The sequence below is a fragment of the Aythya ferina genome, assembly GCF_964211825.1.
Source record: "Aythya ferina genome assembly, contig: HAP1_SCAFFOLD_29, whole genome shotgun sequence".
NCBI classification, from domain to species: Eukaryota; Metazoa; Chordata; class Aves; order Anseriformes; family Anatidae; genus Aythya; species Aythya ferina.
The window spans coordinates 2,441,447-2,453,689 of NW_028181463.1; the positions used below are offsets into that span (position 1 = coordinate 2,441,447).

The window sequence follows — 12,243 nt, forward strand, 5'->3', positions numbered from 1 at the left end:
CCCCACACAGGGGCCAGCCCCAGCTCAGGAGATGGAGGTCCGTGAAGCTGCAGGAGCCTTGCTGTCTTGCCTCAGAGATCCCCAGCACACAGTGCCTGTGCCCCGCAGGGGCAGCCCCGCTCCCCAGGCCAACGCAATAGGCCTGGCCCAGCCACAGAGCAGCTCCACATTCCTCTCCAGGATGCCATTTGCCATCAGACCCAGGACAGTCCCAGGGCAGTGAGGCCAGTTATTGTTTGCTGACCATGGGCAACCCAAGAAGGGACCTCTCAGTTCAGCACCTCACTGAGCACTCTTAAATTCTGATCCATAGTGAAGCCCCATAAAGTAGGGTCCCCATTCATGCAGCAGTTCCTTGGGTATATTCCTACCACCAGCTTTGGAAGAGCTATGCAATGAAAGAGATGCCACTGTACAGACAACAAGACTGTCACCAAGGTACATGTGATCTCAAGGCTTAATTGAATGTGAGAGTACAAGAGAACAATGTGGAAACCAAAAGACAGCAGCAATGAAAAGGCCACGTCCTGCTGCTGGCCATGGCTCCAGGCAAGCAGCAGCCCAGACCCGAAGGCAGCAGAGAAGCAGAGCCCAGCGGGCAGTGAGGGGCAGCCCCGGTGGCCCTCGGGGCTGCTCCTGCATGTGGCAGCTGGGCTCTTGGCCCCGATCCCCTCCTGCGTGCTGGGGCTGCTCCCCCAGCTCCAGAGGAGATGGGAAGACAGAGAAACTGAGATGAATGATATTCTGAGGGATTTGTTATTGTCTTTACATATTCATTAAGCTTGCTTCTTTAGCTATATTAGATGACTGGATAAAAGAAATTAAAAAAAAAAATACAGGATGTTAAAAATACATTTATTTAAATCAAACCCAGGAAACTTACAGTAATTGTAAAAACAAATTAACAAAAAAATTTCCTAATAAATTCTTTAATAAACTGGGAAATGAAAGGCATTACTGACTCTGAAGAAGCATATATCTAAACAGTTTCCTCGTTGCATAATTAAGCTCCTTGTTCCTCATGCTGTAGATGAGGGGGTTCACTGCTGGAGGTACCACTGAGTACAGAAATGACACCACCAGGTCCAGGGATGGTGAAGAGATGGAGGGAGGTTTCAGGTGGGCAAATATGATAGTGCTGACAAACAGGGAGACGACGGCCAGGTGAGGAAGGCACGTGGAAAAAGCTTTGTGCCGGGCCTGCTCAGAGGGCATCCTCAGCACTGCCCTGAAGATCTGTACATAGGACAACACAATGAAAACAAAACATCCAGTGGTTAAACAGGTAGTAAACATGAGAAGCCGACCTTCCCTGAGGTGGACAGATGAGCAGGAGAGCTTGAGGATCTGGGGGATTTCACAGAAGAACTGTTTCACAGCATTGCCTTGGGAAGGGGGCAGCGAAAATGTGTTGGCTGTGTGCAGGACAGCATTGAGAAAGCCACTGCCCCAGGCAGCTGCTGCCATCTGGGCACAAGCTTTGCTGCCCATGAGGCTCCCGTAGTGCAGGGGCTTGCAGATGGCAATGTAGCGGTCGTAGGCCATGACGGTGAGAAGGGAATACTCCGCTCCAATGAAGAAGTCTAAAAAGAGTACTTGGACAACACATCCTTGATAGGAGATAGCCCTGGTGTTCCAGAGGGCATTGGCCATGGCTTTGGGCAGAGTGGTGGAGATGCAGCCCAGGTCGAGGAGGGCGAGGTTGAGGAGGAAGAAGTACATGGGGGTGTGGAGGCGGTGGTGGCAGGCTACGGCGCTGAGGATGAGGCCGTTGCCCAGGAGGGCAGCCAGGTAGATGCCCAGGAAGAGCGTGAAGTGCAGGAGCTGCAGCTCGCGCGTGTCTGCGAATGCCAGCAGGAGGAACTCACTCACAGAGCTGATGTTACACATTCGCTGTTTCTGGGCAGTGGTCCTGTCTAAGGAGGAAAAATACAGTAAGGATATACAACAGATTTATCCTATTGTAAGGCCTAATTCAAGCACATGTTTGGCAAGTCCCTTTCATGAGTTCTATCCAATTCTGCCTGAGGGTGTCCCTGGGAGCAGAGGATTCTGCTTTGGTAATGCAGGAGGTATTCCTACTCTACAGTAACAGATAAAGAGGGACATAGGGTAATGCCAGATTCAATTCTTTACCAATATGTGATTATCCACAGTTTTGCTCCCAATTCTCCTGAGAGGAAGCAGGGTTGTAGGATTTTCTTTTCTGTATATTTTCCTTCCTGCTATACTTCAGGTGAAACCTGGATCTTCAGAGAAAGGGACGCCCCCTTTAGTCCAGAATGTAATTCAGAGGGGAAAGACAGTCTGTCCATCAAGTCTGGTCTCCTCTGGCATCTCTTTGAACGGTATGACAATGACATTCACATCCTTACCTGAAAAGAACCAGGACACGGCTGAGAGCAGAGGAATCCAGGCTCAAAGTGCCCATCTCCACACCCCCCACTCTGTCCCCATACTCCCTTTCCCCCAAGCACACTGAGGGCTCACGCCATGGACATGTGAAACCCCCATCCCCAGCCAGCCTGAGAACAAGACCAGCAGCAGCACGGCCAGCTGGAGAAGCCAGCAGGAATGCCAGCGTGCTGCTGCCAGGGGAGGCAAGGCCAGGGAGGGACAGACGGACACTTAGCAGACCCTTCTGTGCTGCAGCTCTGCCTGCAGAAGAGACAGCTCATGCTCATTGCAGGTGATCTGTGCTCACCTCAAGCCAGCAGAGACTTCCCAAAGACAGGGCACTGGTCACTGGAGGATTTGCAGCTCCAAAAGATCAACTAGGATAAAACCTGAGAGGACCAGAATGATGATGTTGGTGTAGTTCCTGGGCTGAAGTGTGGGAAGGGACTTTATGAAGTTCATTGATTAAATATTGATCCCCTACTGCAATATTCTAGGAGTCTCAGTCTTCAGTACACACCTGACCACCTACTACCATGAAACCAGCCTCTGCTCTACCACAGGTATCTGCAAGCACAGGCTACAGAAAAAGTCTTGCCTTTCGGGTAGCCCCTGCCTTGGTCTTCCTTTTCAAATATCCAATCATAAATGTCATTCTCTAAAACATTTTCTACTCATTTCTGGAGAAACAGAGAGACCCATCCTGACAGATGCTATCAGCTGTCGGATGTGCCAGCTGTACAAGACCCCTCTGGCAACCCCACCTGCAGTGCCCTGCTGCCAGAGCCTCACGGTGTCAAGAGCCTGCAGATGTGTCCTGCCACACGCTGCCCTCTGTTGTTGCGCTCCTCAGTGCCTCCAAGCCCTCTCTCCTTCTCTCCTCTCTGTGTGCCAGCTGCAGTCAGAGCCCCCAGCCCTGCTGCACTGTGCAGAGGAGCTGCTCCTGGGCACAGCTGTCTCTCTGCAGCGCTTGCCAGGAGCTCCCCTTGGGCCCAGGAGCCCGGCCCAGCTCAGCAGCGCAGCACCCGACCATGGCATCGCTTGCTCTGTGCCCTTGGGCTCCCTCGAGGTGTCCCCAGGGCCTCAGGGCTGACAGCTCCCGAAGGCAGCAGGGTCTCTGCTGGGGTGTGGTGCCTGAATTAGACTGAAGTCTTCGCTGACTGCTCCTTGCTGAACTTGGGAGAGACTGATTTTAGAAGTGTGATTTATGCTATTTAAGTTTGATTGTCCATCGTGAGTAAAATGATTCCCTCCCTTAACTCCTATTGTGTTCCCACTGCATGGCAGGACACCTCAGCCACGACTGCCAGGGATCATTTCACCCCTCTGAATGTGTCCTAACAAGAGAGGGGGAAACTGAATGCTCTGAAAGGTTTTCCATGAAGGGAGTTGGACTCTAAGACAGCATTTGTTGAGTTTTCCCAGTAATCCACATGTAAGATCCTCTACCCATACACAAATCTCTTCTTCCTGTCTCACATGACCAGCATGGAGACTGGGATGTGGAACACCCTCATCACTGTGCTGGTGCCTGACACCAAACACCTGCAGATGCCGTGCTTCCTGCTGGGAGCCATGCCCTATGGTCAGCCCTGGGCTGCATGCCATCCCTGTTCTCTGCAAGGCTCGAGAAGTGGAAGGTCTGACTCCAGAAGGCAGCTGTACCTGAACCAGGGGAATTTCTCTTATGTACAGGAATTATTTATCCTCCTCCCAGCTACAGTTCTGTGGTCCCAGTGTCATAGACACCTCTTGTGTGGTTTTGCCCCATTGCTGGAGCTGTCCTGCAGTGCCACGGTGATACTCATGGTCTTTCCTTTCATAATCTACATTTTGGATCCAATCTTCCTCTTCCCTCTCATGCAGTTTTCAGGTGTGTGTGTCCTGTGTTGGCAGGCCCAAGGCCTTATCCATCTGCTCTTCTGTCCACACAAGTGTCACTCTTTTCTATGATACTTCCATCACAGTCTGTATGAAGCCCATGACAGCCCTCATCAGAGATTTTAATGAAACCCTTTGCCAAGCAAACATCATCCTCCCAGTCACTCCTCAGGTTGCCTAGAGGTGGTGTGGTAAGGATGAGAGAGGTGCTGGTGGAGCTGCAGAGGTTGTTATAAGACCTCTGTCAAAGACCATGGAAAAGCCAGATATAGGAGAGATGTTGCTCAGGATTTGGAAAAGGCAGAGATAAAAGGCATCTTCTACAAGAAGGCTAAACAGAAAGCTGATTAAGCCTAACTAAGGATTAAAAAGCCATCCTTAAATCTAGCCTTCAAATCAAATCTAAGTTAAAAGCCTCAAAACTTGTCATTATCCTAAACCTTGAGCAGGCACCTTGAGAAGAACACCAATCCCTCCCTTGAAGCCTTTGCCATTCCCTTAACCCTGGAGGGTGCCCTCTAATCCCTAAACATTAACCTGATCATCTAACCCCCAAAGCCCTCCACCATGCACACAGCACATCTCAGCTTCAACCCCACTCCTACCCCAAACTTCAGGTGCTTGTCCCCTTGGGCAGGGCAGGGACTGTGAGGTCCTGCAGCAGTCCCATGGCATTGGAAGAGGCATGTGAGGTGACAGGTATGTGATCAGATCAGAGGTCACAAGGAGGAGCTGGCTGGGAATGCTGGGATGAGGTCAGGTGTGCCTCAGGATGTGCTGGGCCTGCAGGAGGCACGTGGCTGTGACGGAGGCTGTCACTTCTGTCTCTGGAGCTGATGGACCAGCAGGAGGAATGTGGCACAGTTAGGGACCGTAAATGGCAGAAGCATGCACATGGCATTGAAGATGATGGCGAGGCACCTTCTGTTCTGGTCAGGTGATAGACCACAGGAAGGCTGATGGGATGGGAGTCATGCTTGAGGTAGAGCTCGTGAGACCATAGAATCAGAGAATGGCGCCTATTGTGAGGGACCTTAAAGGTCATCTAGTTTGAACCACCTCGTCCATGGAAAGGGATGCCATAAACAGGGATGCCACCCATGAGATCAGGTAGACCAGGGCATCATCTAACCTTCTCTTGATCAGCTCCAGGGATGGGGCATCCCTAAGGTCTCTCAGCAACCTGTTCCAGTGCCTCACCTCCCTCTGAGTGAAGAGTTTCCTCCTAACCTCTAGTCTAAATCTCCAGTCTTTTACTTTAAAATCATTCCCACTTGTCCTGTCATACGATTGAGCAAAGAGTCACTCTCCATCTTTTTTAGAAGTCCCCTTTGAGTACTGAAAGTCCACAAAGAGATCACCCTGGAGCCTTCTCTTCTGTAGAATGATCAGCCACCAAGTATGATGGAGAGAGGCTTGGCAACTACATCAGCCAGTTCCCTCAGGACCCTGGGATTCATGTCATCAGGCCCCATAGACATGTACCTGTTTAGTGCCATCAGGTGTTCTTGGACCTGCTCTTCACTCCCACCAGGTTGGACTTTGCACCCCCAGCCTCCATCTACAGGTTCAGGGAAATGAAAGACTTGGGAAGCCTGACTGGCAGGGAAGACTGAAGAAAAGACGTTGTCGAGTCCCTCAGCCTTCTCCATGTCTGTCATTACCAGTTCACCCCTCTCATCCATCAGAGGGGGTACACTCTCCTTGGCCATTCTTTTCTGAGCAGTGTATCTGTAGAATCCCTTCCTATTATTCCTTGCATCCCTTGAGAAGATCAGTTCCATCTGTTCCTTAACTTTCCTTATTCCATCTCTGCATATCCAAAACAGAACCATGCATGAGAGAAAAAAAAACGCTGATTCCATAGAAGCCATTCTGGAAACAAAACTCGTAGGTAGGAAGCGCAGTTTTGTGGCAGTGCAGAACTGATGGGCACATTGTGCAGGATGCTCCTAAAGATCTTTCTATCCTTTTCCCTTCTAACTACCATGCCACTGCTGTCTCAGGAATGGAGGAGCCAACAGAGGTGAGACAGATATTCTGCGATCATGAATGTCATCAGAAAGCTGATCCCAATAAGATATGGAGAGGTCAAGAGCAGCCTGGACAAAAGAGATGTGATATTTCAGGGTGGGAAGAAGAGCTTGGCCAGCAAAAACTTATGATTTCATGGAGGTAAGAGAGTTTATGTATTGTGGATGCTCTGGTAACACTGACATAAAACAGTCAAATATGGCCCTTACCTTACATGAGTCAGTACTTTTAATGCCTAAATGTAAATACTACTACAATACGCTGAAAGGAATCATTTTATTTTCTCTTGCTCACCCTAATGCCTTCCCTTAACACTAATATGAAAATGTTCTATTTAACCATAGGCTCCTTGGCAGACCTAAAAAAACCCTAAACCGTAGAGCTTATCCATACCTTAACCACATACACGACACCACAAGCAGAAAAACACACACTCGCACTAAAATTTTGCTTAGTCTTTAACGCAAAAAGAGAAAAACAGGTACCTAGAGAGTGAGAGAGAGGTCAGCTCTACCTCAGGATCTCCTGCCCCAGCAGAAGCAATGTGACTGTGGCAGGGACTGTGAGGTCACTTCTGTCTCTGCACTTGATAGGGCAGCAGCAGGAACCTGTCACAGAAAGGGACTGTGAGGTCACTTGTGTCTGTAGCTGGCAGGTCACCCTTGGCTTCTCCCTGGGAGCTGCACTTTTGGGCTGACATCTGGCAGTGGCCCTGCTAGGCCAGCAGAAGGCACCTGCTTGGCATGCTGACTGGGGGATCCCCTCTGCCTCCAGAGCCAGGAGGACCCAGGCAGAAAGAAGGCTCCCATATGGGTTGTCCTGTCCCTTCTGCTTGAGTCCATGAGTGGGCAGCAGGAGGCACAAGGCTTGGCTGTGTCTAGCCAAGAAGCTGCAAGGCCAGCAGCAGGGCCCTGGCTTGGAAGCTGCTGCTGAGGTGACTTGTGTCTGGTTGGCTGCTAGGCCGCAAGGAGCCTGCTCGGTTGGGATGCCTACTTCAGGAGTGTTTTCCACCCTGATGGAGCTTCCTTTGCTAGTAGGAAAGAGCAGGAAAGAAAAGACTGCTACAAAGTGCACCTTAGAAGTATTGCTGTGGCCATGTTGTGGAAGAAATATGCAGGGGAAGAACTGGTCTTGCTGCTAGAGTCTGAGGCAAAGAAGGCATTAAGTACCTCAGCCTTTACCTTATCTCGAGATCATTACCAGATTTCCCCCATGTCCAATGAAGGATGATGATTCTCCTTAATCCTCTTTTATTTAAAGTATTTCTATAAGCAGTCTTTATTGTCTTTGACAGTAATAGACAGATTGAGCTCCAGCTGGGCTTTGGCCTTTCAACTTTGACCTGCACAGACCCATAACATTCAGGACCCAGCTCCAGACAAACTGACAGCATGCGTGAGAATGAAGAACAGAAAAAGTAGAATCTGGCAGCCTTCCACCCACTGTTTTTCTGTGACTCTGTGATACAGTTCCATTCAACTGGTTACTCCTGTATTATCCAAATGTTCCTGTAACTTGTAATGCTACTATCTTGTCAGAGATAGCACAGTCACACAAAGGTTGAAGCATCTGCCTGCAGACATGAACAGCTGACAGAAAGGAGCATGAGTGTGGGGGAATGTTGAGAAACTGCAGGATTTTGCCTAAAGTATCTTCTTGATGTTTACAAGGAAAAGGACCCTGTCCTGCACCAGAGGAAGAGTAACCCCATGCATTAGGGCAGACTGGGACCCTGCTGAGTGAGCAGTGGCAAGGTGGAGGAGGGCTTGGGCACCACGAGGGATGCCATACGAACAGTGGTGCCTGCTCACCAGGAACCAGACCAGCTTCCTACAGAGCTGCCTTACAAGGAGCATGGCCACCAAGAAGATCTGAGTTATCAGACTCAGCTCAGGTCTGCTGTGATACCAGACGGACAAGTGTCTACAACTAACCAGTAAAGAGGTACAGGTCTGGGATTCTTTAGGCCATAATGGTTTGGATACGAGCAAGGGCTATGGCAAGGTTCAAAGTCCCAGCAGGACCCAGGTCTTTGTGTCCATGGCTATGGCTGTTGTCTCTGACACTGACGCCCATGAGGAGACAGCTGATTGTTAAAGCACCAGGGCCTCATTGCCTCCTCACCCCCACCCATGAAGCAGGCAGGGGTCGTACCATTCTCCTGCACTTGGCCATGCACATCCCCATCTCCTACAGCCCCACAAAGAGCCCTGAGCAACCTGTTAAGGGAAAGGATCCCCCTTAAAATTGGATGGATATCAAGTCCTGGCCCTTCTGCTTGGTGACACACATCATCTTTTCCTAAACAACAGTGTCACCTTAACATTGCCTTTATCTCCTTGTCCTCACTGCCTCCAGGGTTCTGCTCTAATGAGCTCCAAGGGAGGCTGTGTGAGTGCTGGCCCTCAGGGGGACACTGCAGGAAACTTGCCTCTGACTTGGACTTCTGGAGAGCTGTCTTCAATTGTCTCTGAGTGCCTGAGGTTTGTGGGCTCATCAGCAAAGCCCCCAGAGGGGTGATTGCGGTGCCTTGGGCTGGTGCTGTGCTGCTGAGCTGGGCCAGGCTCGTGGGACAAAGAAAACACATTTCAGAAAGTGCCATGAAGCAGAGAGACAGCTGTGCCCAGGAGCAGCTCCTCTGCACAACGTAGCAGGGCTGGGGACTCTGACCGCATCTGGCATGGGGAGAGCAGAGAAGGAGAGAGGGCTTGGAGGCAGTTGGCAGGGGAAGGATGCTGAGAGCTGCCTGCAGGAGAAACCTGCACAGCCCTTGACAAGGTAAGTGCCTGGCTGCAGGGCCATGCAGCTGCAGGTCTTGGAAGGGTCTCGTGCTGGGTCTTGTTTCTGGGAGGGCAGTGGGCAATGCAGTAGGCTTTGAGAGTCCTGCTGGGTTGCCCTGCGATGTGAGGAAGTCTGGTAGAAGCCCCTTGGAGTGTCATAACCTAGCTACCCTTAGTCAGCCAAGAGTGTGATGGCCAAGCCTCTATCAGACACTGCAGGGGATGCAGATTGGATATTGGGACACCCCAGATTGCAAATATCCAGTTCTGTCTGTGGGGAATCCTCCTGGGCTGCGTGCTGCTCTCCAGAAGGATGCAGGGCAGCTGGAATGAAGCCTCGGCACCTCTGGCTAGGAGGGAAGAGCTGAGAACTTGCCTACAACCCATAGACAATGTGAGGGTTCTGTCCAGCTGCACTGGGACTGGGACTTCTCTGCTCTCAACTGTCTTCAGTTTCTTCTCAGGGAAACACCTGTGTGGGATGGTCCTGAAGGTCACAGATGGGTTACACAGGGCAGCTGAGAACGGCAGTGTTTAGCAGTGGCATCTGAAGCTCTGTTCTGCATTGAGATGCATTGTTTGAAACAGCACTGCAAATTCCATTGACCTGATCAGTGAACTGAACGAGAGTTTCCCCCATATTCCTGCTTCCCCCTGCTGCACAACAGGAAGGAGTCCTCTGCAGCCCACAGCAGCCCCTGCTCCCAGTGCCACTCTCAGCTAGCACCAGCTGCAGCTCAAGCAAGAGAGATGCAGAAAGGTTCAGCTGCATAGACAGGGGTTGGGCTGGGTGGTGCTCCTAAACTTGCAATAGGTTTTCCTCAGAGAAGCCTCTTCTAACTTTGTTCTCCCTTCTCGTCTTCAGCAGACAGCTGTGTCCAGAGTCAGAAAATGCCCAACATCAGCTCAGTGAGTGAGTTCCTCCTGCTGGCATTCGCAGACACGCGCGAGCTGCAGCTCCTGCACTTCGTGCTCTTCCTGGGCATCTACCTGGCTGCCCTCCTGGGCAACGGCCTCATCCTCACTGCCGTAGCCTGTGACCACCGCCTCCACACCCCCATGTACTTCTTCCTCCTCAACCTCGCCCTCCTCGACGTGGGCTGCATCTCCACCACTCTGCCCAAAGCCATGGCCAATGCCCTCTGGGACACCAGGGCCATCTCCTATCAAGGCTGTGCTGCACAGGTACTCCTGTTTCCCTCCTTGGTTGGAGCAGAGTTTTTTCTTCTCACCGTCATGGCCTACGACCGCTACGTTGCCATCTGCAAGCCCCTGCACTACGGGAGCCTCCTGGGCAGCAAAGCTTGTGCCCAGATGGCAGCAGCTGCCTGGGGCAGTGGCTTTCTCAATGCTGTCCTGCACACAGCCACTACATTTTCCCTGCCCTTCTGCCAAAACAATGTTGTGGACCAGTTCTTCTGTGAAATCCCCCAGATCCTCAAGCTCTCCTGCTCAGATGCCTACCTCAGGGAAGTTGGGGCACTTGTGTTTAGTTTTTCTTTAGGCTTTTGTTGTTTTGCTTTCATTGTGCTGTCCTACATGCAGATCTTCAGGGCAGTGCTGAGGATGCCCTCTTCTCAGGGCCGGCACAAAGCCTTTTCCACGTGCCTCCCTCACCTTGTCGTGGTCACCCTGATGGTCAGCACTGGCATGTTTGCCTACCTGAAGCCCCCCTCCATCTCTTCCCCATCTCTGGACCTGGTGTTGGCATTTCTGTACTCAGTGGTACCTCCAGCACTGAACCCCCTCATCTACAGCATGAGGAATAAGGAGCTCAAGGAGGCACTGAGGAGGTTATTGCAATATTCAGTATTTCAACGAGGAACTGATCTTCTGCATGTGACTCCCTGAAGTATACCTGGACAAAGCAGAAACACCTTTGTTCACAGATTTCAAAAACTGTTCATTCTTTTCAATATTATTCCCATATGCTAAATATTTCTTTATACTTTTATTTTATAAATTTAATGTATTTTTCTTCTTCTGTGTCCTTCTACCTTTTCTTCTAAACCAAAGACTTCATGTAGAGGTGCTGCTAAGCTCTTTGTAACTAACTAAATAAAGGAGCCAGTAGGTAGGCAGTTTCTGTGGATCTCATTTCTCATACACTCTTCTCAGGCACAGCAGTGGTTGTGGGATGAAGATCCCTGATGCAACGTGTTGGAAAACCCTGGTGTTGTTTGGGGCTGCCCTTTTCTGCCCTGGCAGGCACTCCTTGCCTGCATCCTTTGAGTTGGGGTTGCCACTTTCTTGGACCCACAAACACTGAGAGCAGCAGGACATGGGCGTTTTGGTGCTGGTCTCACTTCTCTTCCACACTGCTGTCTTGTAGCACCACTGAATGAGAACTGGCCTTCCAGCTAACACCCCTAGGAGTACGGCTTTCAAAAGTGAGGAGGAGGAAGCATTGAGGAAGCAGCTTGATCTGATGTGAAAGTTCTCCCTGCTCAGAGCAGATCTTGGCACTGGAAACCTCCAGAGCTCCCTTCTGGCTCTAATTCTGAAGGAAAGAAGGGCAGGACAGGGAGATAGGGGGAGGAAATACTGTGGTGGGTTGAGGTATTGCTGACATATGTAGTCCTTGCTCCACATTGTCCTCAGGGTTACATCATGAATGAGTTCATCCCCAAAAGATCCTCTGCACCATGAGCACCCAGTGTCCAGCTGGTTTGGAAGTACTGCAGAGACGTTCTTCTGATGCTTGTGTAACCAGATTGGTGATGGCAGGAAAAGACTGTTCCTTCACCAGTGATCAACTTTCTTCTTCATGTTAGGCCACAACTGAACATCCCTCACAATTCTTAGAGTGTTTGCTTTATCTCAGCGATGAACTGCATTAGGTCTCCTTGATTAGTCTGAGGCACAATGCAATACTTTTTCCCTTCTGCCACTCCAGCACAAAACCTCTGAATATTTTTTCCACATTGACCTGATGGGGCATTTCACATTTTTTACTTTCATATCCCTGATGGAAGGGGATGATTCCCAAACTAGGATACGCAGATGGGTTCTGCTTCAGCCATTTGAGGTGTCCTGTTCTTGAGTATTTCAGCCTGAGTTTTGCCACAACTCCTGCACTGTAATGCATCCCTTGTCTGGCATCACCCTGTCCCCTGTACTGTGGGATGACTGTGATGTGGTGGGACGTGTT

General features: G+C 50.5%; 2 protein-coding genes across 2 annotated transcripts; one reads left to right on the forward strand and one right to left on the reverse strand.

The window, feature by feature from the left end:
- Window positions 1-954: 954 nt before the first annotated feature.
- Window positions 955-1,890, reverse strand: LOC311428132 (olfactory receptor 14A16-like; the record flags this gene model as incomplete). The annotated part of the gene is made up of 1 exon (XM_084539682.1): window positions 955-1,890. The coding sequence occupies one exon, from the start codon at window positions 1,888-1,890 to the stop codon at window positions 955-957; it is 936 nt and encodes a 311-aa protein (XP_084395808.1).
- A 1,995-nt stretch (window positions 1,891-3,885) lies between these two features.
- Window positions 3,886-10,943, forward strand: LOC311428133 (olfactory receptor 14A16-like; the record flags this gene model as incomplete). The annotated part of the gene is made up of 2 exons (XM_084539683.1): window positions 3,886-3,982; window positions 9,958-10,943. The coding sequence occupies 2 exons, from the start codon at window positions 3,886-3,888 to the stop codon at window positions 10,941-10,943; spliced, it is 1,083 nt and encodes a 360-aa protein (XP_084395809.1).
- Between the last annotated feature and the right edge of the window lie 1,300 nt (window positions 10,944-12,243).